Below are 24,230 nucleotides of genomic sequence, written 5' to 3'. Positions count from 1 at the left end.
ATATATGTCTAAACTAGTTGGTTAATTGACATCTCAATTAGCTAGGTTTTGGACTGTCTTCTTAATAGTTGATTTAAAGTTATGATATTGAATTTAGTATTTTGATTATTTGACCAATTGAACTATCCAAAATTCAATACTTATAATAGTGCATTAGTGCACATCGTTATAGTTAACAATTTTGTGAAATGGGCCTACAAATGATTGCAATCCTAATTGGTCAAATCACGCATAAGTGTATTAGATAGTGATATGGAATATACTCCGGTCTACTGATTTTTTTGTTACGAGTCGCATCAAGATCTGAATCATTTTCTGACATGAACCGATCATAATGTAGCATATGGTCAACCCGACCTGAATGTTAATTGACTTGTTGGTCTGATGAGCCGATGCTTTAACCTTTTTAGGCTTGGTCCCGACCCAAGTGCTCTTTCGGGACCCCAATCACGTATACTTTGTGTCTAAACTGGTCTCAATAAGCAAATAGCTAGTAAGATATATCCTTGCACATATGTCTCCCCTTAACTGATCCGATTATGGAGTGCATGGAGGGTACGTGGCGCTCAAGCCGATCCCTCGCCATGTGTCCCTTCAAAATTCATATAAATATCCCGTGACACGCTGGTAGGAGGTACTTTTGATAATTTCTCTATAAGTCTTATTTAGCTCGGGAATCTATAGCCTCACGCCTCTAACCGAGCTTAACCCATTAAACCAAGACTACACAAGGGCCAACGCCCCGTCCGATCCAGTACTTCTTATGTAATCGTAGTAAGCCCCGTATTTACTACATCATATAAATATAATAGCTTACTACTAACGTCCTACAAGCTCAAGTTTAAGCAAGTTGTTTAAATAACATATTGATTTGCTAGGTTTGGGTTGAGTATTCCTTGAGAGTTAATTTTGAACTTGAGATATTAGGTCTATTGTTTTAGTTATTAGCATATTTGACTATTCAATAACTCGACACTTATGGAGTTTTTGGTAGGAATGAAATTGCAACAATTTTATGGAATTACTTTGGTTGGAGGGAACTATAATTTCATAGAATTGCAATTCCATGCTTTGTGGAATTGCAATTCTATTATAAATTACCATTTTACCCTCATTATCATTATTATATTAATATTATATAAGACCATTTTAGTATTTATTCACTTCTTCCTTTTTAATTCCTCATCACCCTATTTCTTCTTATCAAATAATGTAATTTAAATTTTCACTTTATTCTTTTATAATCGAATTATAGTTCTTTTTCCCCCTAATTTCCTCATTTGATACGTCATAAAAAATATATATTTGTGATTGGGCCTAAGTACCTGCGGTCCAGACCACATAAAGACAACGGAGTAGTTTTATTTTAGGCCAAATCGGCCCAAATAATCGCCTATATAAAAAGCAGACAGCTTCTGTAATTATTGTCGTTCGTCTCGCGAACCCGCAATCGAATTGGTTTCATCTCCCTGTGCACCTCTTTCGTAATCTAGGGTTCTTAGTTCGAGCATGCAGCCGAGCGGAGTGGTCCCACCGCCGATGGCTCCGATGCCGACGAATCCGGCTCAGCAGCCGCCACAGTATCAGCAGCCACCTCAGCAGTGGATGTCTGTGCCGCCACCGCAACCGCAGCCTCCCACCGTCTGGCACCAGCAGCCACCGCCAATGGCGCAGCATGCTATGCCTCATCCTCAGCAGACGCAACAGTACGCTTCTCTCCCCTCCGGCACGACCGCCGCCTCTTCCTCGAGTCCCAGCGAGGTTAAGTCTCTGTGGATTGGGGATTTACAGTACTGGATGGATGAGAATTATATTAATACCTGTTTTGCTCATACTGGAGAGGTGCGTAGATATATATTTGGTTTATTCAAATAGTCTCTCTTTTGTTTTGGTATAAGTAGTTCTATACTTCTATTAATGAAAAGTATTCGACATTTGTTTGGTTTTATGGACGGTGATCTACCAAGAAAATATCGAGTGGTCCGAGTTTTGAGAATATTAGCCACCTGGAAAGATTTTGTACAACCTAAAGTTCTTCGATTATCCATTTTATTTTGCTAAAAAAGTTAGACTTTTCTGAATGATGGTTAAAACTAAATCCAAAAAATCCAGAGTTGGGCTATAAATGTGGCAGAAAATACTATAGCCAGCCTATCAGATGAAGAAGCTCTCTTTTGATTAAAAGATATATATTGTCTTTTTCCATGGCTGCAGTATCTTCTAACTAAGTTGCTTTTGGTTTCAGCTTACTTCCTCAAAGGTCATCCGTAACAAGCTAACTGGTCAATCCGAGGGGTATGGTTTTGTCGAGTTCAGGAGTCATGCAGCTGCTGAGAATATATTACAAACATATAATGGGACAGCTATGCCAAATTCTGAGCAGAATTTTAGGTTGAATTGGGCAACACTTGGAGCTGGTGAGAAGCGGGATGATACTCCGGACTACACCATTTTTGTTGGAGATTTGGCTGCTGATGTGAATGATTACTACCTGCTAGAAACATTTAAAGCTGTGTACTCTTCAGTAAAAGGTGCAAAAGTTGTAACAGATAGGAGCACTGGACGTTCCAAGGGCTATGGGTTTGTTAGGTTTGGGGATGAGAGTGATCAATTGCGCGCCATGACTGAAATGAATGGTGTGGTGTGCTCATCTAGGCCCATGAGGATTGGACCAGCTGCTAACAAGAACCTTGTGAATACGCAGCAGAAAGGTTTGTTCCTATTATTCCTTCAGCATTGCCTACACCACGCTTGGTTTTCTATAAAAAAATTACGACTTTATTTTTGTTTCATCATTATGTTTGATCTTGGTATCAACTCATTGTCTTCTTTAATTTAGTTTGCTCTGGTAATACTTGAAATTGCATTTGTTTAATTGATGAGTTCCTTCTTGGCATGGTTCTAAGTTCATGGTGCTTAAAATTGATTACTCTTTCTGTTATACACTTTCCAGTCATTTCCTTCTGTACTTAACTTCTATATGCTTGAAGATTCGAGGAATTTAAAGAGACGTCTTTCCATACTTTCCATTACAAACTTGGGCGGCTTTAATTATGTCAAAACTTGCATGAACTTATAAAAACTAATGTTGTCTCAAAGCAGGAACACAGAGGCTCTCGTATATGGGGGCCTGGAACTGATTTCAGCTGAAATGATACCACTTTAGTGCGTGGCCTCATTTTAGGTCAGTTAATTTGTTTATGTCGTAAGCTTCCTTTCTTCAGTTTCTTGTGGCATCTCTTGTGCTACATTAAGCTAGTCTCCATTTATTTAGTTATTAGTTACAACCCTGAGTAAATTTATTTTTTACAACCTGCAAGTGTTGCACTTTTTCTTCCACTGCTTTCCTAGTTCATATAAATCCTTCATTTTCACATTTTGTTTAACTCATTTTTGGTCATCTCCTTCCATTCAAATATTGCAACACACTGCTTTACACTTTCCCTTTAATTAAGTATTTTTTCTGTCTCATCAAACTATCATTATTGAGTACAACTCTCCCATCCTGCTCCCTGATTTTAAAAAATTTAATATGACTTCATTCAAAGTTGCCAACATCTTCTTCTTTTTTTTTTTCATGTTCCCCGACTCTTTTTAAATTTCTATTTTGCACATTTTAGCTTTTTACGTGCAAATATCTCAAGTTGGGATTGTGGGTTTCATGCACAATTACATATATTTAGAACTTGCAGTTTTGACTGGTAACTGATTTTTTGCTCGGTCTGAATAGTGTCAATACTTTTCTCTGTCATCAAGTTGTATGTCCTTTCTAGATTTATAATTGAGTGAAAGGGTTGGCACATATGCTTTTATGCAAATAATGGACAAAACCAGATTTGTATTTATACAACTATGTAGTAACCATGATCGAAGGAGTTGCTTGGATACTTCACTGTTCTCTCTGCTGTCATTTGCTTGGTTTTTAGTTGTTCAGCACTGTTCCTGGATCTCATATTATTGTGTTCTTTGATTGTGATTGCTTGCCATGAATTCTTATACTTAAGTGTGCCAAATTGGACTGGTACTTGTTTATTCTGCACTATTAATTGACAGTGTTGTGATTTTTGAATGGGCAGCGAGCAACTTGCTGCTGTTTTTTGGGTGCTGGGTTTAATTTCTTCTGCCTTGATTTTTGTGCTAGAATTTTCAACACAAGACAGACTACACTTATTTAATTTCCTACTATTAACCTTTGTTCATGTCCATCACTTTTTGTCACTGCAGCTACGTATCAAAGTTCACAAGCTGGTCAAGGCGACAGTGATCCAAATAACACAACAGTGGGTAGCCTGTCTCAATATTTGAATTAGTATTTCAATATAATGTGCACAGTTTAACTCATATTTTATTGCAGATATTTGTTGGTGGTTTGGACCCCAATGTTTCAGAGGAGCTTATGAGGCAAGTATTTTCACCTTATGGTGAACTTGTTCATGTCAAAATAGTTGCGGCTAAGCGCTGTGGTTTTGTTCAGTTTTCTAACAGGTGAGCAACAACCTCCATTTAGAATAAAGTGTTTGCAAAATTTTCATGAACTTGTATCTTATGCATTTGTTATTTACGTCCAGGCCTTCTGCTGAGCATGCTTTATCAAGCCTTCAGGGCGCACAGTTAGGAGAACAGAACGTCCGGCTTTCGTGGGGACGAAACCCCTCTAACAAACAGGTTAATGACACTAAGAATACATAGGTGCAGCATAAGCTTTGATAAGACCGTAGGTTTCTGATTTGTTTTTTCATTTTTGATCAGTCGGACCAGACCCAGTGGGGTGGTGGTGTTGGTGGTTCTTATTATGGGTATGCACAACAAGGGTACGATGCATATGGATACGCTCCGCCTCCACAAGACCCTAATATGTACTATGGAAGTTACCCAGGATATACAAATTACCAACAGCCACAACAGGTATGATGGCTAGGCAAGTTTATACGTTGTGGTGATTTTGTTTTAGGTAGTGAAAAGGGATGGGATTAAGTTTGAGGTGAATGCTGATTCTTTTTTCCTTTGCTATTTCCAGTGATCACTCTAGGGCTGGAGATTGGTCTACCATGGCAACTAGGTCCAATGTTTTCGATTATCAATGTAATGTGATTGGTTATATGACAATGATGATGCTTGGCATGGCACCCTGACTTCTAAGTTTATTATTATGATTTTTATTTAATTGGAAATTTGAGTATCCTAAAGTACTAGGAGAGGACACGGTTCGTGTGGATGTGAGAGTAATCCTTGTTCAAACAACGTGTAGTCCATTTTGCTGTTGAAATCTGTCTAGTGTTCCTTTGATACTTTGTTGTTTATTCCAGACCATGTTATTACTCCATACTATGTTGTTTATCAGTTCTATGTATGATGTGTTGGTTTGGTAGTTGCTTTGATATGAACTACATACAAAAGTTAGCTCATAAGATTCTTATTAGTAATGAAACTAATGCGGGACCTATTATCCCGCCCCCTTGAGCTTGCCCTTTACTTGTTGCCTTTAGGCGGCGATATGTGCTGTTGTCTCTTAGGGTGTTTTGTAGAAAATGTTTGATAAATTATTTGTTAGCTGATTATATATCAAATGACTTTTTTAAAAAGCTGTTTTGAATAGCTTTTTGAATTTGAGTATTTTAGAACAATAATCTATTATAAAAGTTATTATTATTTTTTTTATGTTATTGACTCTATTACATTGTATTATCTGTTCAAACATAATTTCTAAACATAATTTCTCAATCTAATGAAACACACAGAACTAACGCCTCTACTGAGACTTGATTTCATGACCTCTCACATGAGAGAGATCACTACATGTCATCTGAGCACAACTATAAAAGTTAATTAATCAATTAAATAAACTACAACTATAAAAGTTAATTAATCAATTAAATAAACTAACTATTACCAAATAGGGCAACAAAAATAATTGAATATATCATATGGGAGAGTGAATATGCTATGAGTGTGGTTCATTCATTTCTTGAATATGGTTTGTTCAATCTTTCATCTTTGCATCGCCTTTGATCTCCAACCATTGAAGCAAAGACATGAAGCAAACCATCCAAGCCCTCCAAATCTTCTTCCCCTACAGCCTTGAGTGCATACACAATGCTTTCAATGGTAGACAGGCATCCCTGTTTTGGTTGAAGCCTCACTTCACCATACAAGCTCAGCCTATCCTCCATGTCCAATTTCAGATGAGGCAAAAGCTTCAACCATGGATTCTCCTTGTACATTCTCTTCGCCTTAGCCCACGTCCCATCCAACACAATCAAATTCTTCACCTCAAAATCTAGACCTTCAACTCCACCTGATTTTTCACTGGGAAAAAGCAGCACAGATCCTTCAGGAACTGCAATTTCAAACTCTTCTTTCTCCTCTTCAAACTCGACCCTCTTTCTCTGCAGCTTTTTCACCACAAACCCTTTCCCCAAATCACTCACAGCTTCTCTACACCCCAACAGCTGATCAAAATCCCATCTTGCCACTCCATTTTTCACCTTCCAAGAATCTTGGAAACATGCTATTCTTCCCTGCTTCTCAACTGTAAAAACAACAGCCTTTTCAGCATTCCTATTGAAAATCTTACTTTTACTGGGCTTCAAATCAACACTGCAATCACACTGTCTTTGTTTCAATATCCCACCATTTTCATCCAAATTAGCAACACCCATTTCAGGGTTTGGGTTAAGTAAGCGGATAGAGAACTCGGCTTGGGAATTGACATCAGAAACTGGGATTACGCTGAGATTCTCGAGGGCAATTGATGCTATTCTTGTGGAATTCAGCGGGTGCTTCTTCTCTAGACTGTGCTGAAGAATCGTGATGGCCACGGAGTTGTGGAGCCTCGGGGTCTTGAGGCGGGTGCAGAGGCAGAGACGGGTGGGCTTTGAGCATGATGGGCACATGGGTCTCTTGGTAGAACCCGAGTGCGTCGCCATTTCTAGGGTTAGGGTTTGAAAAAGATTTGATTTTTGAGGTCTTAAAGGATTGATGAGAGAATAAAACTGAAGCTGCCACGCTTTGGGTATTGGCCTGACCCGTGTCACGCATTGGGCTTGCATTGAATCAAGATCCAATTCTTGAAGAAATCAATGAAGGAGATGAAAGCAGGAAAATTTATGGAGATTTGAAGTTGTGGCGCCCACAAGCACTGCAGAGCAGTAGACTTGCTTTACCACAATTGATAATATAAATATATAGAAAATGATTTGTTCTTGACAAATTATTGTGTGGACCACGGTCTAATATTATGAGTAACAATAATGTACATTACGTATTTGAATAATGAAACATCTGAAATAATATAATGTACATTATGTATTTATTTTCTTCACTTTTCTCTCTTTAATAAGCCTACAAGTGCAACTGAAGGAATTATCTCTTCTGAACCGGAACAAGAAAGAGCTGATAACCACGGCAGGTGAGCAGCTCTCCTCAAATATTGTTCTTACCAGAGAAAAAATCTCTAAAAATTCATTTCCCTCATTTGTTTAAAAATCGCTTCATTAGTTTTTTATCTGTAAAAATTATCAAAAAAACTTTTAATGGAGTTGTCGTCAAACCCACAATCTTTGCCATAGTATTGTATGTGGGAGGATTATACAAAAATTGGAGTTGACCTGGTGCACAATTTCGGGTAGTGCTTATTGATTTGGTTTGGTTACTTTATTGAGATTTTAGAACTAGACAAGAGAAAGATCCCAAGTAGAAAATTAAAGGCTTAACTTGGAAATAGAATAAGTATCCTACCAACTAGCTTAGTATGTATCACCATCATCATACTAATCATCAAGTACAAATCTCTTTGTATTTATATGAAAATCAGCCATATTTTATCACCTTCTGGAGGAGAGTATAATCTATTTTGTAATTTGTATTGTAGCTTAACAAGGAGACACATAAAAAAGTTTAGAAAGCAATCACTGGGAATATAAAGAAGTTTTAAGATCAGATACCCTGCAGAAAGAAACAAGAATCACCTTAGCATATAATCTTTAATCTGCAGAAGAAATCCTTACACCTACCTTTCTTCATGATGCATATTTTCTTCTATTCTCTCTTGTTGCTTCTGCCTGTTTCCATTCTCCTAGTGAGGAGAAGGAGATCAGGGAAGAGGCTTCCACCGGGAACACTCGGGCTACCAGTAATAGGCCAAAGCCTTCAACTTCTGAGGGCGATGAGAGCCAACACTGCTGAAAAATGGCTCGAGGAGAGAGTGAAAAAACACGGTCCTATCTCGAAGTTAAGCCTGTTTGGGAAGCCCACAGTTTTCATCTATGGACAGGCTGCAAACAAGTTTGTTTTCAGTAGTGATAGCAGCGTGCTTACTAATCATCAAACGCAATCGGTGAGGCAGATCTTGGGGGAGCGCTGCCTGTTGGAACTCTGTGGCGAAGATCATAAGCGTGTTAGGGATGCTCTCGTGTCATTCTTGAAACCAGAAAGTCTGAAGCTTTATGTTGGCAAGATGGAAGATGAAGTTAACAGGCACCTTCAGATGCACTGGAAAGACAAGGATATGGTCAAGGTAATTTATGCAAATAAACAGAAGATCCAATCAATTTTGTTATTTTTTTTTTTCAAGCTACTAGCTTATTTTATGAACATTACCAAACAAAGTTGATAGCTTATTAGTAGCTTAAAATAAGCTATAAGCTCCTGAATAAGCTATGCCAAAAAGAGCCAAAAACTGGTCACTGATGCAGCTAATATCTTAAATGGTAGCCAGGTCTTACCTCTGATGAAGACACTGACATTCAACATAATTTGCTCACTTCTTTTTGGGCTCGAGACGGGTGCGAGGAGGGACCAATTCATCTGTTATTTCCAACAGATGATTGCAGGAATGTGGTCAATCCCTATTAACTTGCCATTCACACGCTTCAATGGAAGCCTCAACGCTAGTGCAAAAGTAAGGAAGATGTTGAAAGAGCTTATACAAGAGAAGCGGTTCAAGCTTGAGCAAAATGGAGCTTCATCCAGTCAAGATCTCATCACCTGTTTGCTCAGTGTCAGAGGAGAAGACAATGAAGAATTGATATCTGAAGATGAAATCATTCATAATGTTATGCTAATCATGGTTGCAGGCCATGACACTTCCTCTGTGTTGATTACCTTTATAGTCAGACTTCTGGCCAATAACCCATCCATATATGAAGCTGTTCTCAAAGGTAACAATGCTTTGAGTTTCGCCCGTTAGTTCAGTGTTTAGTCCATCCTTTTCTGAAGTTTCGGTTTCTACCAATTTTGCAGAACAAGAAGAGGTTGCTCTGAGCATGTCATCTGAGGGACTCCTCACATGGGAAGACCTATCGAAGATGAAGTTCACGTGGCGAGTGGCAATGGAGACAATGAGAATATTTCCACCTATATTTGGAGGCTTTAGGCAGACTGCAAAGGATATTGAGTATGGTGGCTACCTAATCCCAAAAGGATGGCAAGTAAGACAACATTATATTACCTCTAATGCTGCTAACCATTTCTTCTGTTTTGCTCACAAAAACATTGAATCTTTACTTCTCTCCCTTGACAAACTAGATATTCTGGGTTATGGCCATGACACATATGGACAGCAGCACATTCCCAGAACCAGAGAAGTTTGATCCATCACGGTTTGAAAACCAAGCGGCCTTGCCTCCTTACTGCTTCATCCCATTCGGAGGGGGACCTCGGATATGCCCGGGTTATGAGTTTGCAAAGATTGAAACTCTGGTCACAATTCATCGCCTCGTAACGCATTTCACATGGAAGTTATGCTGCAAAGATGATTCCTTCATTAGGGATCCCATGCCTGCACCTACTCAAGGCCTTCCTATTCAACTAATTCCCAAGAAGCCATTGTAACATTCAATACAGTTATCTTATTTTCTTATTTTTTCATTAGAATTCAATTTCATTATCAATTTGCCCCAAATAGGATTTGTTTATTTCAATCTGTTATAGATCCGGTATAGAGAATGTCGTTCTTTTTTTCCCCCTCCTTGAAAGAAAGACCAATTTATTTTTTGATCTCTCCATGAATCGTATGTTTGTAACAATAGGGACAGAATTTTTTCAATTCTAATGGATTAGGCGTATTGTGCCGGTTCTTTTGAGTAATATATCTGGAAATGCCCGTTGATACCTTATTAACACCGTTTCGGACACAACTGGTACATTCCAAAATCACCGCCACTCGTACATCTTTACTCTTGGCCATGAACCTCCTTTATATTTTTGATTGACTCAACTCTTCTATTTTCAATTCAAAACAAAGAAAGGAAAAAATAGAAGTTACTAAATAAATTGAAAATGAATTTCAATTTGTAAATGAAATTCGAAATGAAAGAAATAAAAAAGGAACACAACGATTTCTAAACTAGATTTCAAATTGAAGTAATTTCAGTATATTGGATAAGACTCCCGTCCTAGATCTTCATTTTCGATTCTATCCACACCCCTCTAGTAACAACTGTTTTCAGTGGTCAACAGTAAAGGAAATATGATAAAAGCTGCGTTTCAATGGAGAAGGGCAGCCATAGCTGACCTGAACTTGTACTTGCATACACAATCTGATCTTTGGTCAAAGCCTGTACTTTGTGCTGTTCTGCTGCATTGTCTATGTGAGATCAAATATAAGTTAAAACCCAGTGCACATCCTCGGGGGTAGTGGTTGAGAGTTTCTCTCGTCACTCAGAAATATAAGTTATTAAGGAGTAGTATACCTGCTTGATTCTGCCACTGTTCTTACTCCAACTAGAGAACAGGACACATCATCAACAATACAGGGAAGGTGTAAAATGTCTTTTGCTTACATGAAATATATAATACATATTAATTAGTATGAAAATCAAATAACAAATCAGAGTGGCGCAGCGGAAGCGTGGTGGGCCCATAACCCACAGGTCCCAGGATCGAAACCTGGCTCTGATATGACATTCAGAAAGCTTCCAACTATCCATCTTTTTCACCCCATATCCTAACAATCTTTAGAATACTTGAAATTATAATTAAGAAATAAAAGTTTAACAAAAGATTCCTCATTTTTTGAATTCCAGTAAATATCTATTGGCCAATATTCTGTAGAATCTTGACCTACATCTACTGCATCAAAATTGTCAGAGCATTGCTCCAAAGGACACAAAATAAGAATCAAATGAGAATTGAATTTCAAATTTCCAGTATCTAATCTTCTATGTGGTTAAAGAAAACCAAGAAATCTGATCTGGCTATGTCTGTGGTTCTATGAACTATGCTGATATCCCTGTGGCTTCCTTGGGGATCAAAGACAGAAAAGCAACAGGAATGAATGTGCAGATGACTTGAATACCAATGCCAAGAGGAAGGTTGTCAAAGGATCCCGAAGAGATGTTAAGAGCAGAAGCCAGCCCAGCTCCTACAAAGGATCCTACTGTAGAACCCAAGTTGTTTATTGACATGAAAAGGGCAAACAATGTCCCTTCAATTCCCGGAGGGCATAACTGTCCTGATAAGATGAGAAATGGCATAAACCTGCAAAGTGAAACTCCATAAATATTTGACAGAACAAAGACACCAATTGGTGGCCAAAGCATTTTCCGCTTTTCACACAAGTAATATTTCTATTTCAGCTGTTATATAACATTGTTCTGATATTTGATTCTTGTGCTAAAACCTTAACTACGACTCTAAGAGAGAATCGAACATACTTGAATTGATTTATGCCATCTGCAAGAGCAGACCCGTACAGCACCATACCCCTATCTGATATGCCTAATGACACATTTGTCCGGGTCACCAACACCAGATCTAGAGCACTCAAAATGGCCAAACCAATATGAGCCCACCTACACAAATTCATAAAATAAATTATTTCGTTTTTAAAGTTAAAATCATCTCATAGCCAAATAGACCAGCCAAATTTCCACTTACATGAGAATTTTTCGCAACCTCATATTCTTCATGTATTGATTGTATATGAAGGTTCCAAGCATGAGTCCCAACCAACCAAGAACACGTGCTGTGCCTAAGAAGGATGCCTCCAAGTTTAAGATCTCCGTCTGGTAGTAGAACATGACTGTTGAGAGGTTTGGGACAGTCACATGAGCTAAAAAGAACCAAGCCATTGGTCTGGGTTCCCACAAAAGAGTTTGCACAGGACAAAAAGCTTAGTAAGATCAAGGAACTAATAAGTGAATAAACAAGCTATGAAGCAAAGGTATTGGCGAAGCAAATTAGTATTGTAGATATGAAGTGTAAAAAGAACAAACAACATCTTCACATTTTGGGTTAATTTCATAATCTCATCAAATCAGGTACTATTATTATATTGTACATTATCATGTAATGTTGTAATACTCATACTGGGAAATGAGAGAAGCTCCAATGGGCAAGTATTTCACAACTAAAAAGGCATCAACCAATGAAGGGACCAAGAAGATTTTCCAGAAGTTACCTTAGAATGATTGGCTGCCGGAAAGCTTTAAATAGAGCATAGCTTGCCGATTTCAGAGATTGAAACAAGCTTGGTGTTGATGATCCATCTTTATCTAGAACCTGAAGGTCACCTGATTTGATTGCTCTATTGTTGGTATCCTTTTGGCCCTTTTTTCTCCTTGATGCACCACCAACTTTGGACTTCCCATTAGAGAAATTACTATCCATGTCGAAGTTTTCAATTGTCAAGTGAGTGCCATTTGAAGCAGAAACTTTCGAAAAGGCTTTACCAACTGTAGAGCCCTCCTCCACAAAATGACAAGAAGCGAGCTGCAATGCTGGTAACACGGAAAAAATAAGAAAAATTTCATCCATCCTCAGATTGCTCAATGCATAACCACCTAGCAAACTCCCACAGATTCCTCCCAAAGCCATTGCCATCCAAGATATTGATTGAAGATCACCAGCAAATAAGGCCCTGTTCATGAGCAACCATAAGATCTAATTCATGCGCCTTCAAAATGAGAGAACTTTGGAAAAACTGAAAACATACCGCTCTAATCTTACAGCCTCAGCTATCATCGCATCAATTACCACATCTGCCATGGCAGAGCCCAGATTTTGCACTGTTAGGAGAACCATTAGCTGCACCTTAGAAGTCCTAAGAAATTCACTGGTGCCTAAAAGAAGCCATGGAAAGAATGAGAACAAAGTGGCCAGTATTAAGTAGGGAATTCTTTTTCTTCCTTTGATGGGGATGCAATCAGATACAATCCTGCATAGATAACAACTTAAGTTTTAATAGCTTGCAAACGTGATAGAGTACTAACTTCCCATAAAACAAAGTTCATAGAAAACAAATTATATTCATCTAGTACCAGTGTACCACTAAAAAATATTAAATCATTTGTTAAAGCAAGCAATTTGAACAGCGCATTACTGTACAAGACCATCATATGGTATAAGTTCAAAATCTGCCATTTTCGCCTTTGAAGAATAAAAAGGGTGTTTTAAACATCAGATGAAGAGTATTTGATTAGCTTTTCTCCTATTTAAACCATCTTTGACATATTGCTTATATAACTTTCTGAATGCCCAAATGGTTGTAACATCGTGAAACTCATGAATCATAATTAAACTTGCATAACAGATACATACCCGTATAGAGGTTTCACACTCCATGGAAAGAATGCTATTGAAGAGACAAACTGGGAGGCGGAAGGTGATAACTTCAGCTCATCTTTCAGCTGATATGAAACTGCAGTCCATACAAAAGATCTAAAACCCTGCTCCCAAAAGCCGTGATGTAATAAGCCATAATGACTAGAAATCAAGTATATGCTGGTTAACCTAACAGTCTGAAGTAGTCTTAATGTTCAATTAACTATGCTAATAAATTATAGTTGATCCTGATTCCTGATAGCCCGAGAGCAGAAAATTGCTCGATCAGGGACATGGATCACCATTTTTTCAGCTAAATCAGAGCTTTGCAGCATGGGTATTAGCCAGCAATGACAGAAATTCGAAACAAGACAAAAACCTAATAGGGTTAAGACCATTTCCAACAGGCAAGAGTTAAGATTTGAGAAACGAACCTGAGTGAAGTAAATTAAGCAAACGAGCCAGAGAAAAGAAGCCCCAAAAGCGCCCCGCAACTGTTTGCACCAACCGATCATTTTACCGGATCCAATAGCCCGATTACCCGAATGACACGGCTCTCAATCTCCGCTGTTCTCGTTTTTGTCGGAAAAAAAAATAACTTTTTTTCCCCTAGTTTTGGGATTTGAGGTTCGTCGTCTACATGAATTTAGGGATTGAGAAAATTGGATTGCTTCTTCAGGGCATTTAGTATTGCATTTCGTACCTGCATTACTTGCCTTCATTCCAACGGTTTCTGGTCTGGCCTTATTGCGCCATCTGAATGTCCTAACCGTATGAAGATGAATGAGTTGACTTTGACCTTACTACCTTTACTTTTCATAATTGATTTTTTTTTTTTTTTAATTCGTGGGGTGGTGATAATTGATACGGAGTATTTATTTTGTTTGATAAATACTTGAAGTTTGGATGTTAATCTTTGATTTGCGGAAAAACATGCAGCCATAATTCAAAAATACATTATGAGTGGAAGTTGTTCTTAATGACAAAGGACCAATGTAAATTGGGGTATGTTAATTAAAGAAAATTTGTACTATTCGTATCTAAGTTATAGGGTAATTAAAAAAATTGTCACGAAGTGTCAGTCATAATCAATTTTCATCCCTAAATTATTATTGATGGTGTACTTTTCGTTTTTTTATTAATAAAACATTAGGGACGAACTTTTTCAATTTTAGTATAACTTAGTGACTAAAAGTGAGCACGAAAAGATAAAAAGTGCAACGTGTTAACTTCAGAACAAAAAGTAATTATGATTAACACTTAGAACAAATTCTACCATTATCCAATAACTGAAAGACAAACAAGTATAATTTTCATCTAATGTGACTTTCACATACAACCGTTATATATATTTGTTTGTTTATTAAAATATAATTAGAACAAATAGGGATGAATAATAAAGAGGAAAACATAACATATTTTGTAATCAATGTTTCAGACAATATAATATCTTCTCTCAAATACCACATACGAAACCAATGAACTAAATCCGTACGAGTTATAGACAAATCTTATCACCTTGTGACAAATAGTCAATCATGATTTTATTGTTAAATAACGATAAACTATTACAATCACTATTAATATATGCACTAGGTAAACTTCATATATATCTAATAACTCATAAATTCCATTAGAAAAATTAACATCCTTGTTTGTTAAAGTATTTTTTTAAGTGTCATTCTTAAAAATACAGTGTGAAAAACAAGATCTTATTGTAAATTATTATTGATTGATTGATTTACTAAATTGATTAATTATTATATTTTAGGAAAAAGTCAAATAGGCCCCTGAACATTACTCAATAAGTCAATTAGGCTTTTGAACTTTCAAAATGTACAATTAAGCCATTAAACATATTGTTTTAGGTCAATGAGGCCCAAAAACCGGTTGATGACCTACAATTATAGATCAAAAAGATTCCGGCGAGATTCCAACAACATTTCGACAAAAAAATCGGCGAAACATTCGCCCGTGTCATTTGGCAGCCATCTTCGGCGAAGGAGAAGGCAGACCAACTGCTTTGGTCAGCCTTCTCCCGTGAAGGAGAAGGTTGACCAACTGCTTTGGTCAGCCTTCTCCCGTGAAGGAGAAGGTTTGGGTTGCCTTCTCTCTCGCCGGAGATGGCAGTCAAATGACGCCGGTGAATGTTTCGTCGATTTTGTTGTCGGAATCTCGCCGGAATATTTTTGACTTATAATTATAGGTTACAAATCGATTTTTGAGTCTCATTGACCTAAAATAATATGTTTAAGGGCTTAATTACACCTTTTGAAAATTCAAGAGCCTAATTAACTTATGAGTAATGTTCAGGGGCCTATTTGACCATTTTCAGTTATATTTTGGATAGGACAACATTTTGGCTCCAAAATTTCGAACCCAACCCCCGGTGGCGCCCATTTGGCCTGTAACATCCTCTTGAAGTCTTGAGCCGTGGCGCCGTCTCTCTCTATCTTTCAAATTTCATAGTTTAATTTTCTGGGGAAATGGAGGAAGGAAAACGGCCAACTCTCATAAACGAAAACAAGAACCAGAACATAGTATTTGTGAAAGATAAGAATTCCCTGTGGACAAGAAGAACAGCAAGATTCTTAAACCCATGTACCCAGGATGTTAGCGAAGCAGCAGCGCGGGTTCCGAATGCTTCTCCGATATCTAAAAGTTTCGAGAAAGATGACCGGAAATGGCCTCCAATGGCCTAGCGGAAATCAAACCTCTGTGATATCAGTATGTCCTGCACTTAATGTCTGTGTTTTTGTTTCTTGTTGTTACAAGATCTTGACACGTGTTGGTTATCCAATTCTTGAATTCAAGGATTGTTAAACTGTAAAAACTAGCTTTCATTTTGCTAATTGAGAGTGGCAAGGTTGGCTCAGACAATGATCTGGGGTGATCCTCATTTTTAGGATTTCATAAAATCTCCAATTTTTTTTTTTTTTTTTTTTTTTGATTAATGTAAATTTGACCATGTCAAAGGTGAATCCGGAATTTGTGTGTCGGAAGGAAAAACAAAAATTCTGGGAAACACTTCCCCATCTGTTACTTGGGATATCAGGAAAAAAAACACAGGTTTTCCCAGCACTAAGGTGTTGGTGAATATTGGCAGGAAACTGAAATTGCAGTGATGTTCTTATTGTGGCAATGTTGTCGGAGATCAATTGCCAACAATAAGGATATCACCCTGGATATTTCAAGGATTTAAATGAGTTTGGGATCTGGATATGCCTGGGTTAACATAGCGGCGGGAAGGGGAAGAAGATGAACTGCTTTTCGTGTTGTATGCCCAGGGAAGGGGGTGGTGAGAGAAATTCAATGAAGAAGAGCTATGGAGAAAACAAGTTCTCATCATTTGCCAACATTTCTATGAAATCTGGTAATTGGATCTGCCCTTATTAATATCTAGTATGGTTTAGATTTGCATAAATGTATGGCGTTTTTCGAACGATTGTGCAGATAGTAGCAGGAAGAGATACATAGATGAAGAGATTGGGAAATTTGGAAAAGATCATGTTTCTGCTCATGCTTTTACATACCAAGAACTCACTGATGCAACTCAGAACTTCAACCTCGAATCTTTGCTTGGCGAAGGCGGTTTTGGGAGGGTCTACAAAGGCCATCTCGAGAGCAGAAACAAAGTTGTGTCACTTTCCTTTTGTTGTTTTAACATTAACAGACAAGCACTAACTGCCTGGATTTTGATGTCTTTCAGGATGTTGCTGTCAAAAAACTAGACAGGAATGGCCTTCAGGGCAACCACGAGTTCCTCGTGGAGGTTCTGTTGTTGAGCCTTCTTCACCACCCTAACCTCGTGAACTTGGAAGGGTATTGCTGTGATGGCGAGCATCGAATATTAGTATACGAGTTCATGTCGAAAGGCACCCTGGAAGATCATCTTCTTGGTACTTATTCTATACTTCATTTGCAGGTTTAGTGTTGTTGAGCATATAATATAACATAAACATAAATGTGCAATCCAACTATCAGCTTAGGTTTTTAGTTAAGATGGAGTACATGCTTATGAAGTTTTTGTGTTTTTTTGCACTTGTTAGACCTAAAACCAAATATTGAGCCACTAGATTGGTTAACAAGGATGAAGATTGCTCAGGGAACAGCGAAAGGGCTCGAGTATTTGCACGAAACATCTAACCCCCCAGTGATCTACCGCGACTTTAAGGCATCCAACATACTTCTAGACGAAAACTTCGACACCAAACTCTCTGATTTTGGGCTAGCTAAGTTAGGTCCAACGGGTGACCAGTCTCATATCACCACCAGGGTGATGGGAACCTATGGGTATTGCGCGCCCGAGTACGCGAGCACTGGCCAGCTTACCACAAAATCTGATGTGTACAGCTTCGGGGTCGTGTTTCTGGAGTTGATAACCGGGAAACGAGTGATTGACAACTCGAGGCCCAGCGAGGAACAGAACTTGGTCTTGTGGGCACAGCCATTGTTCAAAGACAAAAGCAAGTTTCACTTGATGGCAGATCCACTGCTGGGAGGGAAGTATTCACCCAAGGGACTACACCAGGCCCTCGCCATCGCGGCAATGTGCCTGCAAGAGGAGGCAGAAACGCGGCCTTACATGAGCGACGTCGTGTCTGCTCTGCACTTCCTCTGCAGGCCCGATGGAGGCGAAGGCGGTGCACCACCCGAGGGCAGTTGAGACTACTGGCCAATGATGTTACACACACACATACTAAGAGCTCCAATTCTTGTCATCGACTTCTTGATTTTGTGGTCGAGTCGATTTTCTGGTCAGACCACGAGGTGTCATTCTGTTTTTTGTGATTGAGGTTTTTTGCAAACTTGTTATCTCATATAAGTTAGAGTTTACAAGATCAGAAGAGGTATACTTGGCTATGACTAGCAGGTTATATAGGCCAAACCAATCTAGCCACACTTCAAGAACCATACAAGTTTCAAGAATCAACAACTTAATGGAGGTTGGAACTTTTTTTTTGAAAAACCGAAAGAGCATATATTACGCAAACATATTGTTCTTACAGACGAAAGCAGAAAGATAACGAGGAATAGACTCAAAAGACTCTACCATCCCATCCCATCCCCGGATTACATAAAGCCTTCTTAGCTAAGGTATGGGCCAGCATATTTCCGGCCATTTTTGCTGCACAAAACATAATGCAATCCTTATATCCTGCACCACGGCGCACATAGTACTGTGCGTTCCACGCCTCCCAAAATAACGTTGTTTTGTTAAGTTGTGTAGGAAGTTGACACGATTATGTACATTATGGTATACAATTATGTACCATATTTTTTTATACATTTATGTACATTTTTTATACAATTATGTACTTTTTTTTAATACAATTATGTACATCCGAAACAGGAAATTTATGTGTATCATGTTAAGAGTTGTGTATTATCTTTTTCAAAAAAAGTATGTGTGTTTTGTTATAAAATTATGTATATTTTGTTATACAATTATGTATATTCTGTTATACAATTATGTACATTTTTGAAACATGAAATTTTTTTAAAGAAAATTAAAAGTCGATACAGAAAATCGAAATTCTAAAAAAAAAAAAATCTAAAACAATATCGTTTTGCACCAGGGCGCATAATGTAATGGGCGCCTAGGGCACGATATAAATTGCCAACATAATGGAGGTTGGAACTTAGAAACCTTAGTAAAAAAATTGGAGTCCATCATTAGACAAAACATATACACTAAATCACTAATACACAATATAATAGTCCACACGATATAATGATGTGTTACTAAATTCTCCGTATTATATTACCCAAAAACACTTGGGGATGTTCATGACCCAAAACAAGAATGCATCCAAACCTCTTTTTCTAAAGAGTTATATTGAATTTTCAAATCTTATTCCCTTAATTTTACTCATGATGTGACGAGTTCTGATAAACTATTCATTTTATGTGGATCTCAATACAAGTGTCTACGGGCTCTGATAAACTAATTTTTTTTGCGGGTCCCAATACAAATGTCTAAATCAAGATTTTGTGTGTGGGAGTAAAAGTTAAAAGTATAAAATTAAATACACCGTGATCGAGAGAATTACCTTTTTTACGATTCTAATGACATATCGTAATCGTATGGTCATCTCGTGCCACTAGACCACAGGATCATTGACATTATTTCTATATTTATATTCATAAAAATGAAAAATGACACTATGATTTTAATTTTATTTTTAAAAAAAATTCCAGGGTGGAAAAACAGCCACGTCAGACGGCGAACCCGCCAGTTTGGCATGTATACGTTCTTTATTGTCCTCCAATGACTAAAATCCACAGTATACTTTAGCTCGCATTCCAAACATGGCCTTCTCTGCCGCCACCACGAAAACGTCAGCCCCATTGCTCCCAAAGCCGACCGGTGCCGCCGCCTCCGCCTCCTCCTCCTCCTTGCGCCACCTACCTCTGAAACTGAACAAATTCACGACGCGCCCAGCCAAGGCACCTGCGGTTTTCTGCACTCTCACCGCAGGATCTCTAAAGCAGCAAATGGAGGCTCGGGAGGCGTCTGAACTGACTTTCCTTCAACGCCCCGATTCGTTCGGCCGGTTCGGCAAGTTCGGCGGGAAGTATGTCCCCGAAACGCTAATGTACGCTCTCGATGAGCTCGAGACCGCGTTCAAGGCCATCTCCGTCGATGACGCTTTTCAGGTTTTCATTTCTTTTACAGTTATTAATAGGGAAATCGGATTTTGATTCTTCTCATTTTGTCTTGTTAGGAAATTGCGTTTTTTAGGCCTCAATTTTACTGTTATTTTTGTTAATCTGTTTGCCTTTTGAAGAAATTGATTCTGGAATTTAGGTGTGTGTCTTAAAAAATTGATATGTTAGCGATTTCAAATTGCTGATTGAATTAAGTGATTAACTGCAGAAAGAGCTGGATGGAATCTTGCGTGACTATGTTGGGAGAGAGAGCCCTCTGTATTTTGCAGAACGGCTTACTGAGCACTATAAGCGACCTAATGGTGAAGGACCACTCATCTACCTCAAGAGGGAAGATCTGAACCACACTGGGGCACACAAAATCAATAATGCTGTTGCTCAAGCCTTGCTTGCAAAGCGGTTGGGCAAGAAACGCATTATAGCTGAGACAGGAGCTGGTCAGCATGGTGTTGCCACTGCAACTGTTTGTGCTCGCTTTGGCTTAGAATGTGTAATCTATATGGGTGCTCAGGATATGGAGAGACAAGCACTAAATGTCTTCAGGATGCGACTTCTTGGTGCTGAGGTTTGTTTCTGTCACTATGCTTTGGTTTTGGCTATTCTTATAGGTGAATGCATAGATTGAGAATTTAGTGAAGAGTTTTTTGTAATTAGGTGAATGCATAGATTGGGAATTTACCTTTAACTTTTCTGCTGTCATGGGTGCTGAGCTATGGTGAAAAAAGTTGTCTTTGCTGTTTGTGTTTGCGTTCTTAAAGAAAAATTTCATGTTTGATTTCAGGTTTTTATATGTTGAAATTACTATTTTTCCCCTACTATATGTGACTTTCTTTTGATGATAATGGTAAATTGACGTCAATTTCATATCTGCTGGTGCAGGTTAGACCAGTCCATTCTGGAACAGCCACACTCAAGGATGCTACATCAGAAGCTATTCGGGATTGGGTTACCAATGTTGAAACAACTCATTACATCCTGGGATCTGTTGCCGGGCCGCACCCATATCCCATGATGGTTAGAGACTTTCATGCAGTGATTGGCAAAGAAACAAGAAGGCAAGCATTGGAAAAATGGGGTGGGAAGCCCGATGTGCTTGTTGCATGTGTTGGTGGAGGTTCTAATGCTATGGGACTATTTCATGAGTTTATTGATGATGAAGATGTGAGGTTGATTGGCGTGGAGGCTGCCGGTTTTGGTTTAGATAGTGGCAAACACGCTGCTACTTTAACAAAGGGAGAGGTTGGAGTGCTACATGGAGCTATGAGCTATCTGCTTCAGGATGATGATGGGCAGATAGTTGAGCCACATTCCATTAGTGCTGGGTAACAAGTCTAAGCACTTGCTTCACTAACTAATTTGAAACTTTCCCATCTTGACAGTTTTCTCCCTCGTGTATTATTAGGTTGGATTATCCTGGAGTTGGACCCGAGCATAGCTTTCTGAAAGACCTTGGACGAGCTGAATACTATAGCATCACTGATGAAGAGGCTTTAGAAGGTAACCAACATTTACCAATTACCAAACTCATTGCCACCAGTATTCCATTTGGCGGCATTTGCAGCATGACTAGTTCTTTTGCTTACATACACTATACATGTATATGCAGCATTCAAGAGATTATCTCGGCTAGAAGGCATTATTCCTGCATTGGAGACATCACATGCGTTGGCTTATCTAGAGAAACTGTGCCCAACTCTGCCAGATGGCACTAAGGTTGTACTTAACTGCAGTGGCAGAGGAGATAAGGATGTTCACACTGCTATCAAATACTTGGAGGTTTGATCGATGGCGCTTTTTGTTGTTAGACAGGGCTGCATGTGGTTGTGAAAACAAATTTTGTTTCTTGAACAATTCATATAGAGCATGATCTGATAATATTTGCATCAACAAAATGTTTCTTATAAGGCAGCAGACTTGCATGAACTTTCATTTAGTTGCAAAGTCTTTTTATTCCCATGATACATAACTTTCATAATCATTATCTGGATTCAGCATGGTCTTGCTCTGTAAAGTTTGACTATTACTCGGGGGAAAAGGACAGACGAATATTTTGAAGTAACGAATATGATGCAACAAGACACCAACTATATTACACAATGACTGTAAAATGATGTCCATATCTATCTATCTATCTATTTCAGGTATTTGGTCAGTTTTGATATCTTCCAGAATGCTTTTCAGACTGATCTATCAAGGGAATACATTGAAATATGACAGATATAAGCTTCATGGTGTTTCTGATGCTAAATGTCAAAGGGCAGATCTCACCCAGAGACATGTATGACACCTGATTGTAAAGGTGATAGAACACACCCTGGCCTACCATCCACCTATGTAATAAACCAATTCCCAATCAGAGTACATCACTAATTGAAAACGTGGTGATTATGCTGCTATATAGAGTTAATACCATCCGGGATCCTGTGAGCAATAGTAGTTTTATCATGTTTAGTTCTAAATTTTCAAATTGACCACCCGTGATCATTTGACGTTCAAATTGTTATCATCCGTAGTCCAAGTTAACCATTCATGGTTCTTCAACTATTAAATTTTAACATGGTCCTTATAGGAGGGTCAGTGCCGGTTAAATTTTAAAAGTTGGACCATGAGTGGTTACTTGGACCACGGATGGTAACAATTTGAAAGTCAAAGGACCACAAGTGATCAATTTAAAAGTTCAGGACTAAACATGGTAAAATCACTATATTCGAAAGACCCCGGACAATATTAACTCCTGCTATATATGTAGAGTAAAAGAGTTCATAAGTCCATCATATCAAGTCTTAGAACATCACAAAGAACCAAAGGAGTATAGAATTGCTCCATACAATTTGACATGGAAATAGAATCACTTTTAGTGCTTGAGTTTTCTTCAAGTGAAACTTTTAGTCCCCCCAATTAATTTCACTTTTGAGATGGAAATACACAGGCCCACCATTATGAAATTGGGCCAAAAGGCCCTTGAAACAAACCAAAGAGCCCATGAAAAGGCCCAATGGGTTTACAGTGGCCCAGTTACAGCTCGAAATTAACTCATCAAGCAGACACAATAGCCCAAGTATTTATCCCATAAACCAAACGAGAGTACCAAATGATGGCAAATTATGCTATGGACCCGGTCCACCGTGTGCATAGTGGACACACTGTACATTCATAATTTCTATAATATAGATTCATAATTTTTATACTGTAGGTTCATAATTTCTAAACTGCAGATCCATAATTTCTATACTGTAGATTCATAATTTCTATACTGCACATTCATAATTTTTGTACTGTATGAATCTACATTATAAATTTTATGAATCTACAGTATAGAAATTATGAATCTACATTATAAATTTTATGAATCTACAGTATAAAAATTATGAATGTACAGCGTGTCCACCATGCACATGATGAACACGGATCCCACAACATAATGCTCCACCAAATGATATGTATTTGCATATTGTGCATAAAAACTTATAGGCCTATTTGGTAAAATAGTTAGTCTATAGGTCAATTTTGGTTTAGTTAATCACTATTAGCTTTTTGACTTGGTTAAAAAATCAATATAAGTGTTTGGTTAATTAGCTTTTTGTAATCCAAAATGCTAAAATTCAAAAGGCAACACAAAACAACTTTTTCAATTAACTTTTTGAGAAAAGAAATTATACCAAATAGTTATCAACTAACATCTAATTTACCAAACACCGTTCTACAACCAGCTAATGTTATCAACTAAGTATACCCTCTAATTAACCAAATCAGCTAACAGCTAACAACTATTTATCAACAGGGCCTATAATGTACAATCAAAGACCTTGTGGTCAAGTGACATGAAGTAATTTTTCCAGATGAAAGGTTATGGATTTGAACCTCATTGAAAGTAGTTAGTATACTAAAAAAAAAAGATGTCTAAATCAAAAATTTGTCCAAGAAAGTAAATTTGAGAGTCTAAATAATATTTTTCTTCGTAAGAACATAGTTTTTGAATTCGTGTAGTACAACATATATCTGATCTGATTGAAATT

At 38.0% G+C, this 24,230-nt stretch overlaps 6 protein-coding genes and 1 non-coding gene across 8 annotated transcripts; 5 read left to right on the top strand and 2 right to left on the bottom strand.

Annotated features, from left to right (window-relative positions):
• Positions 1 to 1,414: 1,414 nt before the first annotated feature.
• LOC109178323 (polyadenylate-binding protein RBP45-like) lies at positions 1,415 to 5,346 on the top strand. Its single transcript, XM_019327955.1, has 7 exons — positions 1,415 to 1,842; positions 2,246 to 2,711; positions 4,225 to 4,280; positions 4,355 to 4,485; positions 4,569 to 4,665; positions 4,750 to 4,905; positions 5,018 to 5,346. Exons 1-7 carry the CDS (start codon positions 1,510 to 1,512, stop codon positions 5,018 to 5,020), a joined length of 1,242 nt encoding a protein of 413 aa, XP_019183500.1. The 5' UTR covers positions 1,415 to 1,509; the 3' UTR covers positions 5,021 to 5,346.
• A 608-nt stretch (positions 5,347 to 5,954) lies between these two features.
• Positions 5,955 to 6,926, bottom strand: LOC109178036. Its single transcript, XM_019327533.1, has one exon. It carries the CDS (start codon positions 6,924 to 6,926, stop codon positions 5,955 to 5,957), a length of 972 nt encoding a protein of 323 aa, XP_019183078.1.
• Positions 6,927 to 7,995: 1,069 nt separating this feature from the next.
• LOC109178212 (cytochrome P450 716B1-like) lies at positions 7,996 to 10,650 on the top strand. Of its 2 annotated transcripts, XM_019327809.1 has the most exons (5): positions 7,996 to 8,515; positions 8,717 to 9,158; positions 9,241 to 9,428; positions 9,526 to 9,845; positions 10,428 to 10,650. In XM_019327809.1, the coding sequence occupies exons 1-4, from the start codon at positions 8,021 to 8,023 to the stop codon at positions 9,829 to 9,831; spliced, it is 1,431 nt and encodes a 476-aa protein (XP_019183354.1). In that variant the 5' UTR covers positions 7,996 to 8,020; the 3' UTR covers positions 9,832 to 9,845; positions 10,428 to 10,650. The 2 variants fall into 2 exon arrangements, with proteins under 2 accessions (XP_019183354.1, XP_019183353.1); XM_019327808.1 differs by lacking the exon at positions 10,428 to 10,650 and having other exon boundaries at positions 9,526 to 10,314.
• Positions 10,651 to 10,827: 177 nt separating this feature from the next.
• Positions 10,828 to 10,899, top strand: TRNAM-CAU. The gene has a single exon. It is a non-coding gene; the product is annotated as a tRNA-Met (tRNA).
• Positions 10,900 to 10,954: 55 nt separating this feature from the next.
• LOC109178211 (probable folate-biopterin transporter 4) lies at positions 10,955 to 14,313 on the bottom strand. The gene is made up of 7 exons (XM_019327807.1): positions 13,977 to 14,313; positions 13,540 to 13,667; positions 12,935 to 13,156; positions 12,401 to 12,859; positions 11,878 to 12,075; positions 11,655 to 11,792; positions 10,955 to 11,478 (listed from the first exon to the last, which is right to left on the bottom strand). Exons 1-7 carry the CDS (start codon positions 14,055 to 14,057, stop codon positions 11,217 to 11,219), a joined length of 1,488 nt encoding a protein of 495 aa, XP_019183352.1. The 5' UTR covers positions 14,058 to 14,313; the 3' UTR covers positions 10,955 to 11,216.
• Positions 14,314 to 16,555: 2,242 nt separating this feature from the next.
• LOC109178214 (serine/threonine-protein kinase CDL1-like) lies at positions 16,556 to 18,407 on the top strand. The gene is made up of 4 exons (XM_019327811.1): positions 16,556 to 16,915; positions 16,996 to 17,177; positions 17,252 to 17,441; positions 17,592 to 18,407. The coding sequence occupies exons 1-4, from the start codon at positions 16,801 to 16,803 to the stop codon at positions 18,206 to 18,208; spliced, it is 1,104 nt and encodes a 367-aa protein (XP_019183356.1). The 5' UTR covers positions 16,556 to 16,800; the 3' UTR covers positions 18,209 to 18,407.
• Positions 18,408 to 19,817: 1,410 nt separating this feature from the next.
• LOC109178213 (tryptophan synthase beta chain 1) lies at positions 19,818 to 22,175 on the top strand. The gene is made up of 5 exons (XM_019327810.1): positions 19,818 to 20,202; positions 20,423 to 20,779; positions 21,094 to 21,536; positions 21,617 to 21,711; positions 21,821 to 22,175. The coding sequence occupies exons 1-5, from the start codon at positions 19,855 to 19,857 to the stop codon at positions 21,994 to 21,996; spliced, it is 1,419 nt and encodes a 472-aa protein (XP_019183355.1). The 5' UTR covers positions 19,818 to 19,854; the 3' UTR covers positions 21,997 to 22,175.
• The last annotated feature ends 2,055 nt before the right edge of the window (positions 22,176 to 24,230 follow it).

This window comes from Ipomoea nil, unplaced genomic scaffold (genome assembly GCF_001879475.1).
Source record: "Ipomoea nil cultivar Tokyo-kokei standard unplaced genomic scaffold, Asagao_1.1 scaffold0813, whole genome shotgun sequence".
NCBI lineage: Eukaryota > Viridiplantae > Streptophyta > Magnoliopsida > Solanales > Convolvulaceae > Ipomoea > Ipomoea nil.
Note: the sequence above shows the minus strand (reverse complement) of the source record. Positions and strands in the feature narration are given on the sequence as shown.